Here is a 20,773-nt window from a genome sequence, read left to right on the forward strand (position 1 = left end):
GATGATGTGCTCTGGATCATGAGCGGTTCCACGTCTTCTCTTGACTTTTTTCTTGATCTTGGTTTCAGTGACTTGCACCCTGCAGTGAACCCTCTGTATTTACTTTCATGCAGTCTTCTCTCTATGGTAGACTTGGATATCGAGTGTTGTTCACTTGGTTGGCTGTTGTGAAGGGGTTTCTCTTCACCATGGAAATTATTCTGCGATCATCCACCACTGCGGTCTTCTGTGGACATCCAGGACTTTTTGCGTTGCTGAGTTCAGTGCTGTCTTTCGGTCTCATGGTGTACCAAACTGAGACTTTGCTAATCCTAATATTGGAGCAATTTCTCTAGTGGGTTCTTTCTGCTTTGGCAGGTTAAAGGTGGCTCGTTTCACCTGCATGGAGAGCTCCTTTGACTTCATGTTGTCTGTTTAATTTTAGCGCCCACCCCCACTGTAAATAAAGTGGTTAAGCAAAAGTCACACAGACTAACTGCACCTTCTAGTGGTGCAAAGAGGCATTACAGCAGAGCAAAGCCTGGTTTATCCTCACTGTGTTTGCACGACTGTTGTTTCAACGATCATCAGCACGGGAGCTCAGATATTCCCGGGATGGGACGACATGGTGCGGGGAAAGATGAGACCCATGTTTCAACATGTCCTACCTGCACTGACGGAGGTTTTCCTCGGTTGGAGAAGACTGCAGGAACTTTATTTGTGAACCAAAACGGATTAAGCCAAAGGAGACAAACACAGACTCAAAGAAAAGTGAGGCGTTGTTGCGTGTTTAGAGCTTTTCATTTCTCTCCATAGCATGGTGTACAATCACATCTTTACAGTACATTCCCATCTCTGCTCCTCATCCCTCTCTCCCTCCTTTAATAAATATTACATCCTTTTGTTACCCACGCACGGCCGTGCACAGCAGGGCCCGCATGCTTCAGCAGACGCCGTTTTCCAAAACGAAATGGAGAGAGAAAGAGAACGAGAGCGTGAGGAAGAGCAGGAAAGAAAACCAGAGAGGAAGCTCTCGGGTGGGTGAAATGTTTTCAGGTCCGGTGAGCGGGGAGGACGAATAACGACAAAAATCAAAGACGGAAGATGAAAACTGAATAAAAAGAAAATGAATCGTACAAACACACACACAGAAAAACAATACTGCCAGAAAAATTCCCTTTTTTTCTTCTCCGGGACCCTCACAGGTCTGCTTGGTCCTCACAGGAGTCGCTCCGTCACTGATCAGACCTTAGAGCTTCCACCTGAACCCAACATGAAAGAGAAATCTTCAAAAACAAACTAACACGAACGCCCGTCTCTCACCTCCAAATGTCCTCCGCTGCACACACACTCACACACGGTTCATTATTACCATTATATATATATATATGTATCTATGTACTACTCTGCTGAAACATTCAGAACATGAATCACTATTATTGCTGGGGCCAGTGATCGTTCTCGTGGAGCCCCTCTTGGCCCACGCACAAAACAGCAAATCAGAGCAGGAAACAGGCATCACATGACTTCTTCAGAGCAGGACGAGACAGTCAGCGGCAACAATAAATACTGTCGTGGTCCAGGAAACAGTCGCACGCACCGAGTTTGAAAAAGACGTAAAACCCTGACAGAGCCCGGGAGAAGTGGGAGCGTGTTCCTCGTTCTCTTTTCTCTCGTCCGCTGAGAGTCGATCGACGCTCCCGCTTTCCCGAATCGTGAACCTCTGAAATGTTGCAGGTCAGAAGAGGAAGTTCGGTCTGTGATAGTCGAGGTCTGAATTAAAGGAGATTGCAGCTGACCGGGTGGTCTGAACGGGCCCACCTGTGGCCTCGTGTCACACACACACGCACGCACGCACACGCACGCACACACACGCACGCACGCACGCACACACACACGCACGCACACACACGCACGACTTGCAGCTGCAGGGAAATTATTGCTGTGGTCCTGAAAGCTTCCAGTCTGAGTTCACTCGAGGTGAACGTCGCGGTTTCAAGTCAGTCAGGCGAGGAGAGTTCTGAGCGGCGTCCTCTCTCACCGGGGTTCAAACAGGAAACGATCCGAATCTCTGCGGGTTCGGAGGTTGGGAGGGGGGCAGTCGGAGCAGGCGAGGTTCAGGCCTCGGTCAGGGACTCCGCGTCAGCAGGGGGGTCCTGCTTGACCTCTGGGACCACGATGCCCTGGTGGAGCTTCTCTAAAGACTGCTTCATCTGGAGACAGAGAGAGGCACACGCTGGGTTATAATCTGTGAGCTGAAGCCAGCCGTCAACGCAAACTGAAGCGGGACGCCAACCTGGTCGAGCAGCGAGACGGAGGACTGCAGGATCTGCTGCCACTTGCTGAGCTGGGCCTGATGAAACTGCCTCTGCAGCTGCAGGACCTGAGCCCACTCCCCAGCTGTCTGAGGCAAAGGACTGAGGGGTGAGGAGGAGGAAGGAGAAACAAGAGGAAGAAGAAGAGCTCTTTAACCCAGAGTCAACAGCACAAAGTGACCTTTTATGTTTTTGTCTAAGAAACAAACTGAGCAATAAATTAGACAAAAAATCAAAAGTAATACAAATGAAAACTCATAAACAGACTTGTCAGAAGGTTCAATACAAGCTTCCAAAAATATGAATGTCCATGTGCGTTAGTGTGCGAGCAGGAACTCAAACTTTTAGTTTGAAAGTGCACTTCCTGTCCTGTGTGCTGTCCAAAGCACCGAAACATGTTTGAAAACTCAGCAGGTTATTAAAAATATCCACAAACCCGTCCGTGAGCGGTTTCATGGACGAACTATTTTCTTCCAACCAAACCGAGCGTGTCACAGCGTGCAGGAGGCGGCCACACAAACCCGAGGATTAAACCTTTCGCTCCTCACAGGATGGAAACAGTGACGTCCACCTGCAACGTTAGCTCGCTTCACACTTCTGTAACTGGCGGATGTAGACGGTAGAAAGAAAATAGTCCCTGCGTCACAGAGAATAAGACAAGACGGGACTTCCTTCCTGCTGAAAGCCAGTTTTTTATTTGTTTGTTTTGCCGTTTGGTTCATTTTGTGTGAAATAGATTTTTTTATTGCTTAAATGATCCTCATCCTATTTTTACTGATCTTATCCCCTTTAAAACTTCTTGTTCTGACCTGTTGCTATGCAGTAACAGAGCTGTGGTCCCCCACAGGAGCAACTCACACCAAACACCAATTATCCTTCCCAGAGGAACGTGTGTGTGTGTGTGTGTGTGTGTGTGTGTGTTTAAGGAAAGCAGGGCGGTGTCTTTTACCTGTCAGCAACAGAGTAGGAGTGCCACGTCTCCAGTGTATGTGCGGCTCTTTCCAGAGCGTACAGCTTGTAGAACAGCAGCATGTTGAGCGCCACCAGCACCACCAGACTGACGGGGACAGAGAGCGCACAGAGGTCAGAGTCACTCAGCACCAACCACAATCTGAAAATGTTTCACACTGAACCACACGGACAGCAGGAAGGTCGAAAAACCAACGGAACAAAAGAACACAAATATTTGTGGGTTTGTTGGAGTCTGAGCTGTTACAGGAAGAATCCACCGTCAGCTAACACACACACAGGCTAATTTCAAGGCTTCTTTTCATTTTTGTTCAATTTTCCGTCTTACTGGAAACCTTTAACTAGACTTCATCCCAGCCACGATACAAACGACACAGACGGCAGGCTGCGGCCTTTAAGCTGGTCTCACTGCAGCACATGTGTGTCAAACATGCTGAGGAGGTATGACCAGCAGATTTGGATTAAAAACTTCTGAAACAGTTCTTTGATTGATTCTAATTTTGTAACTTTGTCGCACCGACCTTGTTCAGTTTAAAACTTCTTATTTTACAAATAAATCAGACGTGAGGGCGACGGTTTCGCTCAGTGCTTCTGTCTCTACACAGTCTCTATCCAATAAAGGCTAAAATGTGGTGTCACATTTCTTCAGACAGATTTCATCTTTTTTTTTTATATGACTTAAAATCTGGTTATGAATCCTCGTTTAAATAATCCTCCTCCCTTTGGGGACAGATAATCGTACGTTTATGAGAGCAGCTTAAAATAATCAGCAGCTGTGCTTTTAGACTGAAGAGAAATGAACCTCATTTATCACATTTCATTTGAATTTGTCAAAGCTTCAGGTTCAGCCTGAACGGTGGATTTTTCCTGTACGTTTGTGCTCAGAGGTCATATTTAAACAGCCAGTGGTGTAACGTTTAAAGCCTCTCATACGAACCTGATACAGATCCTACGCACAAGAAGTAATGCAGAAAGGAGGGAAAAAGAGAAATGGCAAGAAAGGCATCGTGAGGCCGTTAGTAAGCAGAAGGATCGATTGTGTCTGCATGAGCAACATTCAGCAGCGCACTGAGCAGCAGCGAGCTACTTTAACCAGAGACATACAATCAAAGCAGGGCTGTGATCAGCTCACAGTACAGAGAGCACACGTCGTGCACCGGTCCTGACGCCGCCGTGCAACAGTACAACCCCTCCTCATACAACCGTCTCCGCTGCTGCTGATTAAATAAGACCACACATGCTGGACAGACAGAGCGACGCTCACCCACAGATCCAATCCACACACTCGACTCCACAAACACTTACATGAAGCTGACGATGAGGAGGATGGTGGATATGCCGTTGTGCCCGCCGCCACGCGATCGCTCCCCCAGCTTCATAAACTGAGAGCCTAAAGGACACAACAGTGAACACTTTGTTACTGAATCAATTAGAAATCAGTGAGGTTGTGTTGGACGGCTGGAAAACCGAACACAACCACCAGAGGGCGTTACTGCACAGAGGCGGGACTCGCTGGTTGCGTCTGTATCCGGGCGGACTTACCGGCTTCTCTCGTGTCCCTCTCCTCTCCCACTCCTCTGTCCCCTCGGTCTCCACCACCCGCTCCTCCTCCTTCCCTCTCTCGCTCCCTCTCGCCCTGCCGCCGCGAGCACGTGCGTTTCCTGCGGCGCAAGCCGGGCGGGGTCTTGGCGGCGTCGGTGCCCACCGCTTCGCCTGTGGTCATCACGGTAACCTCAGTCTGCAGGAGTGTCTCCAGCTTGCACACCTCGCTCTCTGCGTGAGAGATTTAAAACCCAGAATGGAAGACCGGAGGGAAAATACCTCGCTCCATGAGGTGTCACAACACGCCCCGAGTCCGGCCAAGTTCAAATTTGATGCAGTTTCAAGAACGTTATCCAAAATAAAAACTATATTTGAAACCTTGGAAAGTGGGACTGGCAGCCCCCGTGTCTGTTTTGTGACTTTCTTTAAACAGAAATGAACTTAATGGCTCCGGTTTGTCTTTTACATAAAGTATCAGCGCACACGCAGACGTCCAGGCGATCTCTTTAAAAGCTCCGGAGACGACCGCGACCAGACACGTACAGAAAAATGTGTACGTCTGCCTGATTACAGGCCGGAGCTTGTGACGGCGTGACAGAATGTAAGCTCTGATATCTGATATGCTCTCTGTCAGCGCCCATGTCTTGTTTATCTGTGGACAGCGTGAGGCCCACCTAAACATCCACTACACTCAGCGCACGAGCAGAAAATGAGTTATCATAATATCATTACAGGGATATTATGTTCTCTCAATCAGCTTCTAATGATTCACGTAATTTAATTCCCCATCAACAGTTTCATTCTCCATATTAAGACCTTTATAGTTATTAACAGAGCTGCAGGAGGAGCTTGGTTCAGGTTTAGTTCTAGTGAAGCTTCCTCATCAGTTCAGCTTCTTTAGAAAATGTAAATATTTAAATTCAAAACCATAAAACCTGAAAGAACATTTTGTTTTAGAGTCACTGCAGGAGTCTCCTCCCCTTTTCCTCAAGCTCCGCCCCCGTCCCTGTCAGTGCCACGTCTCCCAACCAGCCGTCCCACTGTCATCTCACAAAACTTCCCTTTCTCTCTTCCTGCCATCCTTCTGTCACAAATCACTCCTGACGCTCATCTCCACCCACTCCGCCCACTCCACCCTCTTCGTCACAGCTTCTACCTTCAACATCTCTGCTCCTTGCATCATCTTCACACTTTTTAAAGCAAGAAGTTAGATTTTTTTTTTCCTTTTTCTTTATTTAAATTAGACTTAAGAATATTAATTGACTGCTCGTGGTCTCTGTGCAGTACCATCACAGGCCCCCAGGGGGCTGCGTGGACGCAGGTAAACAAGGCCTATATGAAATGGATTACCTAAAGATTTGTTGACATTTGAGACATCTGAATATAAATTTAATGCACTTTGCTCTAAATATAAGCTCACCGTGTTCAGTGTGGTGCAGTGTGAGACAACAGAAGCAAACTATCAAACGTTGTCAGCTCTCAAAGTTTTCTCTGTTCAAAGAACCTGAAGTTGTAGATAAACGGCTCGCGGCCACATTGCAAACCACATCAATCCTCCATCTCTCTGATCTGCAGCAGGAAGCATCCTTTTTTCTTTTAAATTAAGCATTTCCTGTTTGTTTCTCTCAGCGGCTCGGCTGCCCTGACTCACCCATGTGTTTGTAGTACTCTTCGATGCCGCTCCAGGTGTTTTTTTCGATCAGCGCCTTCACCAGGCTCCACGGCTGCTTCCTGTAGCAGATGTCTGAGGAAACTCTGCCAGAGGAGACGCAAAGGAACTTTTAAAGCATGCGCAACATTTTTAAGCATCATTTTTATTCTCTGGAAAGAAAAGCTCTTTAGTTGAACCTGCGCTGCATCACTTTGGTCTTAATCGGGACTTTTCTCAGCTCGTAACTACACACAGGGCCTCTTACATTTTCTACAGTCTGATCTGATAATTCAAACTCAAACTTCCGTTTGTATAAGAGCATTTCACAAAATTAGCAAGCTAGCGTGTTTCAGTCTACCAAAGAACTGCATCAAGTTCAGAGAATTACGCAAGTACAACTATGACTAAAGAGTCGAGCTCTGAATCGGGAGGATATTAAAAATCAAAAATAGGGGCGATTTTGATACCGTTTTCAGGTTAAACGACAAAGTGTGGCTTTGTGTATGTGTTTTAAAGTACAAACCTACCCCACATGGTGAAATGATTCAATATTTCACCCAGAATGCTTTTTTTTAAAGAGCATTGGCAGAAAATGGACGAAACACGCAGGTACCCACGCATGTTCCTGTTACTCTACGTCACAGACGTCAGACTTCGATGTATGCCAGAATATTAATGCTTGAAGTTGGTTATGAATGATCCAGAGAGCAGATTTAATGTGAACGCTCTCCAGGTGGGAACTTTGACACAATTTCTTGGGAAAGACATCTGTCAAAACAACCGACATCTCATATTTAGGTTCATGTAATCAGACAGAAAGCGACGACCAGGAGGAATATTTACAGCCTAAAGCAGAATGAACTTGGCTGCATTTGGGCTTGAGATGAAGATAACTGGGAACAGGAGAGCCACCGCTCTTACTTCAGCTAAGCTGTCTTCAGGCCATGTGCATAACGGTCTATTGAGAAACTACCGTCTGCTGCTTTTGGTGGAAAATGCTGAAAAATGCTCTTCAGTCTGGGAATGCTACAGTCAAGACTTCAGACATGTGGAGTGCCATTTCTATCACAGTCATGCTCACAGGCTGAGCAGAAATTAAACAAAATATTATTATTTGATTAAAAATTAAAATGTGTACTAAGACTAAACTAAACCCAAGTTTCTTTGGTGTTTGGTGAAAACAGCTGGCCTGACGAGGCTTCGGTCCGTCTGCGTTTTCAGACTTTTGGAGGTTTTCTGAGTCCGTTAAGCTTTTTCACTGCTTTTAATCATTAAAGTGGACCTCGCGCTTCACCGTGTGTGCTGGTGGTGCCTCTTTGAGCTCTTTAACGGATTATCTGACTGACAGCATTCGACACCAGTGGGTGATGATGTCACGGTGGCTTCACCCATGGGCTGCAAACTCCGTCCTGTGGTTCATTTTAGCCGTGCTAAGCAGCGTCTCTGGTACGTCAGCTGCTTATTACTCCAACAGCATTTTCATAATAAGGACTGATTCGAGCACTGGAAGCTAACAGAATATTAGCCTGTAGCCACTTATGCAATCATGACTTCTTCTACTGCTCGTCTGCTGTCGTGTTTGTCGACCTGCTCAGCTCATGTTGTCGTGTTTGGATGTCCTCATTTATCAGGGACGGACAGACGGCGCAGAGCTCTGTTGAAATCTTATTTCCTTTAATAACTGCTTTTATTTTATTTTTTTAAACTGGATATTCTGCGACTTGCCCGTTGCTTTTAGAGCAATGGAAGTTATGAATTTACAAAGTGAAGTGTACTCGATTGGATTATTATCTAATCACGAACGTTATCAGTCACAGTATCATCAAGTAAAGCAGCGCCGAGTCCAACAGTGTTTTCAGTAAGGAGCCCGTCTGATAGAGTGCAGGCTGCTGCATAAATAAACTCGAGTGTTTTTTCAGTTCTTCCTTTGTTCGCTCGGCCGTGGCTCTAAGTGACACCGTGTGAGCGTGAAGAGTAAGCCGGGCGACCTCCACGAGCGCACAAACCTGAGTCGGCTCTTGTGTTTGTTGATGGAGGTGAGGCAGTATCTGTGGACGGTGTAGAAGTAGTCCTGGTATGGGATGCCTGAGGTGATGACCTCCGAGTCCACCACGTAGCACTCGCCCCGGGCGCTGCTTTTCTGCAGCGTCTGTAAGCAGGCAGAAGGTGGAGTTTTAGTGCAATGCAGGATCCATGTTTTTCACTCCACGTAGAAACTACAGGCAGGAAGTGAATCCAACAGAGCCCCACCCCAAAAACCCCCAAAAAACCTAAACATCACAGTTGTATGTCAAAACCTTTCTGAGTCAGTGCTTCATGTTAAACATGCAAAACCACAAAACAACACTAGTAATCATGGTGGCTGCATCCGTTATACGCACTCTGTGGTTCCCTCTGAGGCCCCACTCTGATTTATCAGCAAATCTATCTTGCTCTTCTCTAGCTAGCTGCGGTTTGTTGACTAATGCTGCTGCAAGTTTCCCATGTTTGATGCAATACCTGCATCAAACATGCTACAGAGCTAGCAATCCAAACTGCTCTCTCACAGTAGTTAAACTGTCAGTTATTATGCTCCGTAAATATAATAATCACACCATCATCATCATCATCAGTGATAATATTGAAGCTTCCTTTGTGCTCGTATTACACGGTCATGTGGAAAATAAAGACTCTGCAGTGAAAAACTTCTTCTTTGAGGTTTGTGAGCCGCTGTGTGCAGCTCTCCTCAGGTCCTGCCACAGTGCTGCTTCTCTGCTAAGGATCATTGTCCTGTTGCATGGCTCATATCTGACTGCAGAACATTTGAACATACAGTGCTGACAGTTGCTACAAGGTGTTGGTTTTTGGCTTTAAACATCTCCAGTTTGGCCTCATCTATCCAAACATTGCTCCAAACTGTCAAAACCTCTGCAGATGGTCAGTGAATCGAGTGCACCAGCAGCACCTGGCTGCTCTTTATCCTCCTCGTTCCACTCGCACAGGTTCTCAAAAAAGAGGATTTTTTATATTAAACACGTCTAAATGTGTTCAAGTGATGGGTCAACAGCTCAGAATGCTACAAATGCTAATGTGTCCGACAGAACACGTCTCCAAATTCAACTAAAAAGTTAAACTGACTCAAAATTATTGAAGCGTAATAACAGAGTACTAACATCTTCTCTCACATCTCAAATTAGAGCTAGTTGAAGCATCAATACAAAATAAAACCTCCCCTCCAGTTTCTACACAATGAAGCTAGAAACGTTCATCCTGACGACTGACCTGCGTCTCCACCACAGGGGCGGTCTTGGGCCCGAGGGGGTTGTTGAGGGCGATGGTGTAGCTGAGCACACGGCTGGTGTTCCCACTGCTGCCGTCCTGCTGCCATTCACCCACCGACAGGTCTGAAGGGGAGGGAGAACAAAAGTAACGAGAGGGCCCGAGAGACTCGGTGAAAATGGGAGAGCGACAAAAAAGAGAACACGCGAAGCTCCGAATTTATGAATGAAAAGGAAAGAGTGCGAGAGCGAGGAGAGAGAGTCAATGCATGCTCCTTTACACAAAGAAAGAAAGGAAGAAAGAAAGGAAGGCCCCAGTTAGAGCTACAGAATGTCCCTGAGCGAGCTGGGCCTCCAACCAGCAGCCTCACAGCTTCACTTTCATCTCAGCTTCACAGAGAAACACTAAAATATACAACAAATGAAAGCAAAGGCAACTCTGAGTGCCAGTTTATCAAACATTATAATTTTACAACTGTTTATAACGTGCATAGTTCATATTTCTGTGTAGTTTTCATATTTATATCCTGTACATACTTATAGTTATACCTTCATACCCTGTACATTGTAACATACCCATAATATAATATATCTGTGGATGGATGCAAACTGCATTTCGTTGCCTTGTACCTGTAACATGTGCAATGACAACAAAGTTGAATTCTCTTCTATTCTTCTATCTAGTCTATTCTAAACAGGAAAAGTGACGCAGCACAAAGAAGAGGAGCAGGTTTTTCAGCAGCTCATCAGTGGGACACAGGGTGAGCTTCAGCAGCATCACAACAGTAATCACATCCCCAAAATCCGATTTCCAGGGGAATTTGTTTTATTTTCATTTCAAACACCGGAGCTACAAAAATGGACGCTGGCAGATCAGGTATCAGCAAACTGAGAATAAGAGTGGATGAACTTATTTTCAAACCTTAACTGTTAGTGTCTCAACAGGAAAAACTCGCTCTGTCACACTAACTTCCTGCAACAAGTTCACACAAGCACTGTGGAGGTTAGTGAAGTTAACTGTGGGCAACATTAGAGCATGACATCATCCAGCAAAGCTACACGGTTAACAGCAGGAGAAGGGACTCAGAGTATGGCTAAGCTATTGATTTAGTGATTAAAACGTGGGCTTCAAACTACAATTAAAACACGACAGCCGAGATGAAACCGTGTGTCTGCATGACTGCGGCAGATTCAGCCCAGTTCACCTTTATCTATTTATTTAGTTTAAAAAAAAGAAGAAGTAATTAAACATCATGGAAATCCACCGAAATGAAACGAGTGAGTCATCAGGCCTGACTCTCAGGAGTGTTTTAACCTACCGGTGAAGTGTCGCTGGGAGAAGAGGTGCTGGATGAAGTGCGTGTCAGCAGAGAAGAGCAGGTCATGCAGTTTGTCCACGCTCATGCGGACCGCCGTGTTGATGAGCAGCCGCCCGCTAAGGTCAGCGCAGAACGCTTCCACCTCACCTGCAGGGCCAAAGAAAAGTTTGTTTTGATGTTTCTACAAAGTATTTGCCTCCACCACGGAGGTTTGCTTTGTTCATGAGCAGGCGCGTCACAGTGTCACTAACGGCAGAGCTCGACCAAACACGGCTAACTTTGGGTTACATGTGTTTTTACATCTTTGCATCTTTATAGGACAGTTTTTGGATGTTCTCAATAAGTAATCCGACTACTCTGAACACTCATCTTTATGTTTTTCCCATTATTGTTAGTTCACAAAGCGAGGGTATCAATATGACCATCTCAGGCACATAAGCCACACCCACCTGCTGTTAAACCTGTTAATGAGCGACAGCCAATCGCAAAAATATTAGCTTAAACTCACAGTAAGGCCCAGTGTAAGTATAACAAGGATTATTTTGAACAGTGAATCATGCAAAGCCACTCTAGCCGAGTCCAAGAACAAACAAATGTGAAGCCAAGAGTCAGCAGGAGAGGTGTAGAGTAAACGTCTACAGCACCATATAACACGCTCAGCTTGGAGGTGATTGTAGATGCGTTAGCTGATCGGGGAACCGTTTCGGTTTGGTTCAGGTCAGATTTAACTGAAGTGAGACAAAGTACAGCATGTTCATGTTTACAAAACCTGCATTCACTGCTGACGTGCAGCGGAGCAAAGAGTTATTGTCCTGAGATCAGGAGGGCAGGAAACCACTTTAATATCATTTGTTACCTACATAAAGGTACCTCTGAGTCTTATTGAAGCTCTAAGATGTTATCAGAATTAGTTTTTAGATGAAATTTATGCCGACCGACAGATTCAAATTAAATCTCTTTTCTTGTGGTCTCTTTGCCCAAACGACACTCACTCTCTTCCTGTGTGTCAGACGAGTTGCTGGGGTCTGTGGGCAGGTCCTCATCGTTGGTGATGTCCAATGACGAGAGGTTTCCCAGACTGGCAGTTGGTGGGGGCAGCATGTGATTGGCTGACTCGGACAGGCTGTCTCCGCCTTCTTCCAGAGTCTGATGCAGAGGAGGCGGGGGAGAGAGAAAGAGCACATGGGAGGGCAGTTAGTGAGGGGTCTGAGGGAGATCACCCCATTGTCATATGACTTGAGAGGCCTCACAGCGAGGCTGGCCTCGTGCTGATGTGGCCTCGGCAGGCATACCACTGTAGCCATCCAATTAATGTGAAACCGGCACAGGGTTGACACAGCGCTGCATTTATTCACTCTGTCAGCGTCGAGATAACGGCTGCAGAGAAACAACCGCCGCCGCAGCAGCTTTTGGCTGATTGGACACAGAGACGAATGCAGACTACACAAATATTTCCCATCAATTCCTTCTTGCCTGGAGGCCTCGTTATTGTTTTTCCTCCTGAATGTGGTCATAGATGTAGATGTAATCCTTTGAATCGACTAATTATTTGCTTTTTTTCTTTTTAAATTGCTATAATAGAAAATAGAAATTCTCACATCTATTGGGAACCATCCCCATCATGTTTACTCCCCTCTAGCCTGTTATTTGCTCATTAATTAGAACAAATAATCGTAATGAATCAAACGTGGGAATAAAAGGGCCCAAAACTGTGTGATCAAGCGTTGGCAGTGCAATTTAAATAAGCTGCTTTTAGCTTCAGGCATGTTTCATCAAATACAGATTCAAAAGATTCAGTTTCAACATGCAGAGCAAAGGTCAGCTGGCTCTGCTTCCCAGCCCTCCAGGTATAACAAACAGACAGCCACGTCCTGCATATTAAATAGTCTGAATGTGAAGAACACTCACAAAAGAGGCAGCAGCAGAGGCCGGGGTGGAGGCGTAGAAAGAGGCGTTGGTGGTGGTGGTGGATGGCAGCGAGCTGTGTGAGCTGGGCGGGCTGGGTTCGAGGGGCTCGGAGCCGAGCCTGCTTCCCGACAAGGAGGGCACCTCCACGGGCAGACAGGAGGCAGAGGAGGGCGGAGAGGATCCGCTGAGGCTGGCAGCTGAAGGAGGACTGCTTAAACTGCATGGCACCAGCGGAGGCGGAGAGCTGCCCGCGGAGGGAACGGATACTGAGCTCAGGTCCAACAGGTCTGTGACCGACCCCGACTCCTCTCCCGGCCTGGAGAACAGGGCAACAGGAACGTCGCAGCGAGGGAAAGGGAAAAACATCTGTTAGAGAACCCAGAGTCTTCTTGTTTGCTTAAAAAGATGGAAAAGTGACCCCTAAAGCTACATGTATGTTTAAATGATCGCTAATAAGCTTGTCTGTCATGCCTTCTTCTGTTTAAGCATTTAACCACAATAAAATGACTATTATAGCTTCTGTCACTGCCAATTAACTATAGACGTAACAAATAAGCTTAAATCTCACTGACAGGGACGCATATTGTGTCTTTTTCATTAGAGAGTCAACTTATCGTTGACGTGCAGAACTTTACCCAACAATAAAAATGTGACACGAGGAAAAAATAAAAGCAGGTTTTCAGCTTTAACATGGTTAAGACTCAAATAACTCGCACATCTATAACTAGAGGTGGTTACATATAGACACTCACAGCAGGCCGTTCATGTGTTCAGCGGTGGGGGAGACGTAGTCGTCGTCTTCGCTGGTGAGGCCCAGCTCAGTGCCGTAGCACTGGTGCACGATGTGCCACAGCTCTTTGGGGGACAGAGACTGCAGAAAATACAGACATTTAATCATGCACGTTCCTGCGCGGTTCACTCTGCAGCTCTTTGTCTTGTCAAACTGCAAGTGTAGAAACAGCAGCTGCAGGCAATAGGATTTGTGTGACAGCCAAAATCCATCTGTGTGCGTGCATTAGTCTGGGATGTTCACTGTGCAACAGAGTGTGGGACTTTTTATTGATTCTCAATGAGCCTTGAATCAAAATCAATTGTGCAAACATGTTGGACACTTTACGACTCCGTCTGAGGCGACGGTAAATATAGTGCCATGTGGCCCATTCAGAGCACAGCTGCTGTTTTACTGAAAAACACCACAGTTATTATAAATGAACACACCGGTGCTCACCTCAGGGGGAAATGACAATAAAGAAAAACCACTTTTATCCCACCTTGCTGTAACATTTTTGTGTTTTATCAGTTTTAGTTGTGTGAGCAGCGTGCAGTGTTTTATTTTTCCATCTGGTTCATGCTGCAAATATCGAGATGAAATCTTAAACTAAAGTTAAAAACAAGATGTGTGAACACCTGTACACGCCGCAGGCCTGTAAATCTCTAAAAGCAGAAGCCTCTGCATCTTCTGCTCAGAGGAGCGTAAATAAAAGCAAACTGTTCAAGTTAAGACCAGGATGTCAACACTGCTGAAAGGTCAAAGTGGAATCAAGTGTTGATTCACTAAAAGGGAGCCAACAGTAGTCAGCATTACAAAACAGTGACATTCAGCCCAACTTTTATTGCCACTGCAGGGAACAGACACTGGCATGTTGGCAACTCAGCCGACAGCATTGAAAACCGTTGTTAATGAAGGATGTCAATGAAACTAAATGGCTCAAATTATTTACACACTTTCTTAGTTTATCTTAAACCGCTGGAAGGAAAAAATAATCTTTTTTTTTTTCAAAATTTAATAAACTTGGAGCTAATTCAAAGCATGAAAGCCCAATATCCTGCTGAATGCTGATCGGTCTGTTAAGGATTTATTACAGGAATTGTTTCCGAACAATAACTAGATGCTGTGAGTGCAGCTACACCACAACAGAAACATGTATGCACAATAAGCAGCTGGCTGTGGTGGAAGCAGCTGCATTCTTGTCGTGAAGTGGTTTATGTGACATCCTTAATATTTTGTTTCAGAGGGCCGTTCATTCTCGATCATCTCGTGAACGCAGAGGTCCAAACTAAACTAAAAGATTAGTTTGGTTTTTTCCAGGGAAAGAGTAATCAGCCATTATTTTCTCTACCATGTGAGATAATAGTAAGCTGTGTTTCTGCACAGACGCTCAGAGCAGAAAAGTCAGCAGATAACAGTAATCGAAACTGCTCTCTCAGCCCTGTATTTACGACCACGCTTCCTGACACCCTGCTCTACTCTGACATGATAACTACTAGCAGCACAAACCAGCAGGAGGGTGGGAGCGGAGGCTGTACCTTGTCCAGCAGTGCGTTCTGCCACAGGCGGAAAATCATCATGTAGCTGCGATCTCTTGCGCCAAAAGATGTGAAGAAATGCTGAGAGGGTGATTATCAACGCAACAGGAAGGAGGGGAGGAAGAAAAGGAGGGAGAGAGAACAAAAATGTGAGAACAGGTTTGACGGACGGTTTCCCCCCGTTTGCCTCATCACGGCCGGTGAAGATCGAGCCGAGTCAGCTCGTTTCATAACGCTTCTCTAACAGATTGAAGTGAACCGTTTCAACAGCTGACACTATCAACGGTTAAACCGCAGAATGTCCTCGTAAATCAAAGCGTCTCTTTTATTATTCGTCTTTGACTCTCACCTTCTCGTTGTCAGTGCTGATCTGGATGGCATTTGGGATGAGCTTGGCAGTCTTCTCCTTGGTCATAGAGGTAACGTCCTTCAGCAGGATGGTGATCTGAACCAACAAGCAGAGGAGAAAGCTTTACAGCGTGCAACGCTCTTATCTCGCAGAGGCCATCTTTATTGATCTGCAAACTTCACTCTTATCAGACTGCAGGTGTGACATTAATTAGTTTGCAGAAGGTGTGCGCCAGTGTACACAGTGTAGCTTACAGTGGTTTCCCAGCGGAAGATGTTGCTGTAGAAACACAGCCAATTCTCTGACAGATAAAGGCGTCCCTGAAGCAGAATATCCTTCTGCAGAGCGCAGGAGTAGTCTGAGAAAAGACAGACGGAAATAAATGTCAAAAACAGCCATCGCTGCCACAGATCAACGTCAGACAGGTTGTAAACACCACTTGGCTCTTAGCAGTGGGGCTGGTGGGCAGAGAAAAATGACTGAAACTCTTACAGAGAGTCTACGGCATCATTATGGCATCAGCCTGCGGTCCAGCAGGAGCGATGATGCAGCAAACAAGACTCACAAGCCCTTTTCCATTCCACGGGTCACCACAGTTTTCACGGTTCTCCCATTAGGTACCGGGTCCTGTGACCTTTAGTATCTGCTCGCCCGGGATTCCAAGCGAGCGGGTACTAAATTATGACATCATCAGATTGCATGCCACCGATTGGCTGGCCAGTAGCATCACTCGATGAGTCATGAGAGCATCTCAGCAACGAGGGAGATGGTTTCAAAACCAACGCAGTGGTCCCAGAGCCAGACGAAAAGCCACAGACTGAGCAGCAGGTATACTGTTGCCTCGACGTCCACCTTTTTGCGGGACACACGTTGCTATGACAACAAACACATGTTAGGTAGTACTGGTTTGCAGGGGAAACCCAGTCGATCGAAGTAAACACTAATGGAAAAAGGGGCTAAAGCGTCCAGACTGACACCTGGGAAACACTTGTACAGCATCAGTGACGAACTGCTGTTCCTGTCTGTCATGCTGTTGGTCGTTAGAGAAGATCCAAGTCATACAACAAAGTTCTTTGTAGTGAAGCGAAAGCGAGTTTCACTTCGCAGCCTACGTCTTTGCTTCTCACACGGAGCTTTTTGATCCTTGATGGTTTAATCGCAGCCTTCCTCTTTGTGGTGAACTAATGTCACTTCCTTTCTGCTCAAGCAGACCTTTCAACCAACTGGCATTCAACCTACAAAAAGGGCTTTAACTGTCGCTGCTATGTGCTGCTGGCTTTTGCAGGCCTGCATTCGAGAGCGTCTCCGTGTGTTGAATCTACTAAATCTGCATAGTTCTCCTCTCAGAGCCAAAAAGAAACCAGTGTGGAACCACAGATGGCGTTTCTCAAGCACCTGTGTGCTGTTGGCACACAGGAATAACATTTGTGATTTTCAATAGATTCGACGTCTGCTGTTCATCTGGGTATGTTAGTGGGGGCAACGTTTACTCCACCTCCCCACCCAGCCGCCTCTTTCAGCTCTTGTCCCTATTCTGATGCCCAAAACCACCTCAACCCGAGCAGCAGCTCTAAGCTGAGCACCATGAACCTGTTGCAACTGCAAACCATTCCTTGTACTGTACATCTTAGAGTCACACGTCCTTAAATCTTCTATCCTCCCTTTCCTTATGACCTTCCCATTCCTATGCACTAGGAATCATTTTAACCTCTCAGAAAGTGGACTATTCACGGCCGGCGTGGCCGATTATAAAATCCTGGTGCGCTGGTGGTACTGCACACTTTGTCACATGCTTCACTCACCCACTATAAGTCGCTCTGAGTCAGGAAGTTTCTTGAAGATTTTACGAAAATCTTCGTTCCGCTGTTTGTACGTGGGGCTGAGAACCTGTGAGTGACGACAGGAAAGAAAAAACAGAACATGTTATTCTACCTCACAACCATCCTAGCAGTAAACATCTCGGGTAACACTTGCATTTGTTTAATCAAGAAGAAGAAAAAACACATTTTTAAATATCACACTAAACCAATCATTTTACTGTCAACCAGTTTCATCTACTGGAAGTAAAAGCTGAAAAAAGCCGTTAAAGAAGAAGAGGGCGTGTACTTACGTTGTACCAGCTCTGCATTTTCTGCAAAGAAAAAAAGGAAAACATTTAGTACTCAAAGAAAATCAGTCACAGCAGAAACAGAACATTTTGACTCCGTTTTATGCAACGCTGAGGTTGTGCAGCTTTAAAGGGATGTCCAAACTTTCACCACTTCCCTATTTTAAAAAAAGGTAATTGTCACTGTGCAGCTGCAACAAACCGTCTTGGCTGCAACAGGCTGCTGCCTTCAAAGCGACGAGCCTGCAGCGAGTACGAGGTGAACCCAGAGCCTTCGGGTTACGTGTGCCGTTAGGTAAATTTACTCAGGGCAAACACGCTAACGTTTTACAGTCTCCTGAAAGAACGAGTCAACACTGGAAGAGCTGACACGGCTGAAGTGAGAGCTGCTAAAAATAAACATTTACTTTCACTTATTGTATTGTGTGAATTCACTGAAGACTCAAGACCGTTTTTATTGACATTACGTAACACAAGCGTGTTCAATCAACGTCTGGCAAACACAGAGTTAATATTTAAGTGACCGGATTGAAGCAGAACCGTTTCCTAACTGGTTACTAAACGCTGCGTCGGATCAAATTTTACAGAGTCATGAAGACGCCCGTTTGAATCTCTGATGAGCACCACGAGACTTCTGCAGCACTTTGGAATTTCTGCTTTGATTGCTTATGAAATGCGGTCAGATCTTTATGCAAATCAAAGTTACACAAACGCAATCGGACTAACATAACACACAATCAGTTGTACGTTTTATGACCTTACTGAACACACTGACTCACAATGCAGCAATGCAGGCTAAGACAGCAACCTCTACAGTTTAGTAACTTGTACAAGCTCCTTTTCAGCAACACCTCCATCGGGCATTTCCTGTCTCTTCTCAGTGAAGTAATTCTGGAGTTTTGTGTATTAGAAAAAGAAAAATAATTTCCATGCATCGCTGCCCTCCTCCACACTGGACTCACTTCTCCACACACTTCTTGGACTACATAACACTCTCCTCTCACTTCCAGTACTTGCACTATTCTGTATTACACTGTTTGAGTCCATCTATGTACCACTGTATTTATTTATTCTCATTGTTTTCTACTCTTATTCCATTTCTATTCAAGTACAAAACTGTTGTACTCATCCTTAGTTTATCTTAGTTTCTGTATAGTTGAATCTTTGCTTTTACAGTTTGCAGCTTTGATCCAGGAGGACGATATTTCGTCTGACTGTATACTTGAGTGTATGATGTTGTGTTGATAATAAAACTTGACTAACTGTCAGCTTCTGGGATACAATCCTGAAGGATAGTCGGCTTCTTCCACTAAAGCACCATGTCACAGAGGAAGTGATAGCCAAGCAGCTTGGAAATCATCCAATTAACATTTTTGATTGAGGTCCAGAAAACGTCTTAAATCTTAATCTGATTGAGAACCTATGATCAGTCAAATTTCAAAATTTCAGGGGCCCATAATGCAAAAAATTTCACTTTCACAGTACTGAAGGTATGCCACACTGCTAATGCTGCTAGCCTGAAATCAAAGCAGGCCTGCAGCTATGAGACGAGTGACGGTGATGGAGCAGCAGTGCTAGCACCAGCAGGCTGTTCTCATTTCTCTAACTTGTGCCCCCTCGTCTCCTCTGTCCTCCTGCCTCTGACCGTGTCAGTACATCATGTGGAAGCACGCCTCAGTTCCTAAAATGTATCTGGAGAACGGGGGATTAGACGGAGGTTAATCCTTTGTTGGATGTGTTTTTTCCTGCAGCATAAATGAGGCGTGGCACATAGCTGGATATACACACTGTGATCGCAGGGTGCATGAGCCGATGAAACTTTCTGCCCGTCGCCGCTTGTGTGCGTTTTGTTTTTTTAATGTATCGACGTTTTGTACCATGTTGCAAGCTTAATTAAAAGTAGTCGTAAATACAAAACATGCCAGGAGCATGTCATAGGCATGAAACACAGCTGTAGCTGGGCTATAACTAAACCTGTGAGCAAGTCTCATTTTGTTAAATGCCTGCCGTCTCTCCCCATCTCTTCCCAGCTGTGGATAAATTCTACATACAGTTAAAACTACTGGATGCTTCCTGATGGCACGTGGTGAGGATGAATGGTCCTTTTATGTTCAGGATGCTAGCAGCTCATTGAACTGTCTGTCCCTCATAAAACCTTTGGGGAGCTGGACTCTAGAAGACTTGAATGATTACTTTTTATTCTAAAAAACAGCCAAAGAAAGTTGGTTCTCGTTATATATGTATGTTTATTTTGCTGTTATTTGACGTGAAACTATGTGTCTTTAGAAATGCTGTTGCATCCTCCATCTCCTCCAGGTGTGAAATATGCCGTGACAGTGCTGTGGCTCACAACTGCTTATCTTTAGGAAACTTTGGTAAATGGTAAATGGCCTGTATTTATATAGCGCTTTACTAGTCCCTAAGGACCCCAAAGCGCTTTACACAGGGGTGCCCAATCCCGGTCCTCGAGAGCTACTATCCTGCAGCTTTTAGATGCATCCCTACTCCAACACAGCTGAATCAAATGGTTTAATCTCTTCAGCATGCCATCATGTTTGGCAAAGGCCTGATAACAAGCCATTCATTTGATTCAGGTGTGTGGGAACAAGGATGCATCTAAAAGCTGCAGGACGGTAGCTCTCGAGGACCGGGATTGGGCACCCCTGGCTTTACATATCCAGTCATCCACACATTCACACACTGGTGATGGCAGCTACATTGTAGCCACCCTGGGGCGCACTGACAGAGGCGCCCCAGGGTTCCTGTAAGGCTTCCTGTTTAAACAAAGGCGTCAGATTCAGTTTCATTATGGGCCCCACTGCAAACAATGATAATCAAGTTAAGGGCTAGACGTATAATTTAATAACATATTTAATTTAGTCACAAACTAATGTCTCATTTAGCATTTTCACACGCTTGAATATGACAACGTTTATCAAAACATTTTTTTTTATCATGTAGTTTATCTCTAACACACAGAGCAGCTGTTTGCCATGAAAGTAAAACTCAGAAACTCAGTGCTGTAGCGTCACGTCTCCTTCAGCTCAGCTCTGAAGCCTCCCTGACTACA

The 20,773-nt window shown here is 45.4% G+C and overlaps 1 protein-coding gene across 6 annotated transcripts in view; it reads right to left on the minus strand.

The window, feature by feature from the left end:
• Positions 1–758: 758 nt before the first annotated feature.
• Positions 759–20,773, minus strand: part of gramd1a (GRAM domain containing 1A) — a 51,826-nt gene continuing 31,811 nt past the window's right edge. For 4 of the 6 annotated variants that reach the window (XM_082551513.1, XM_082551516.1, XM_082551514.1 and 1 more), the window contains 18 exons: positions 17,707–17,727; positions 17,399–17,483; positions 15,851–15,954; positions 15,597–15,692; positions 15,248–15,328; positions 13,693–13,811; positions 12,941–13,256; positions 12,025–12,178; positions 11,677–11,760; positions 11,033–11,179; positions 9,718–9,839; positions 8,463–8,605; positions 6,457–6,560; positions 4,806–5,036; positions 4,569–4,653; positions 3,244–3,351; positions 2,276–2,396; positions 759–2,192 (listed from right to left, as the gene is read on the minus strand). In XM_082551513.1, the coding sequence (XP_082407639.1) occupies positions 2,097–2,192; positions 2,276–2,396; positions 3,244–3,351; positions 4,569–4,653; positions 4,806–5,036; positions 6,457–6,560; positions 8,463–8,605; positions 9,718–9,839; positions 11,033–11,179; positions 11,677–11,760; positions 12,025–12,178; positions 12,941–13,256; positions 13,693–13,811; positions 15,248–15,328; positions 15,597–15,692; positions 15,851–15,954; positions 17,399–17,483; positions 17,707–17,727 (2,217 nt within the window). In that variant the 3' untranslated portion in view covers positions 759–2,096. The remainder of the gene's footprint in view (positions 2,193–2,275; positions 2,397–3,243; positions 3,352–4,568; positions 4,654–4,805; positions 5,037–6,456; positions 6,561–8,462; positions 8,606–9,717; positions 9,840–11,032; positions 11,180–11,676; positions 11,761–12,024; positions 12,179–12,940; positions 13,257–13,692; positions 13,812–15,247; positions 15,329–15,596; positions 15,693–15,850; positions 15,955–17,398; positions 17,484–17,706; positions 17,728–20,773) is intronic. The other 2 variants (XM_082551515.1, XM_082551517.1) reach the window with 1 other exon arrangement.

Source organism: Aulonocara stuartgranti (assembly GCF_965226115.1).
Source record: "Aulonocara stuartgranti genome assembly, chromosome: 11".
Lineage (NCBI taxonomy): Eukaryota > Metazoa > Chordata > Actinopteri > Cichliformes > Cichlidae > Aulonocara > Aulonocara stuartgranti.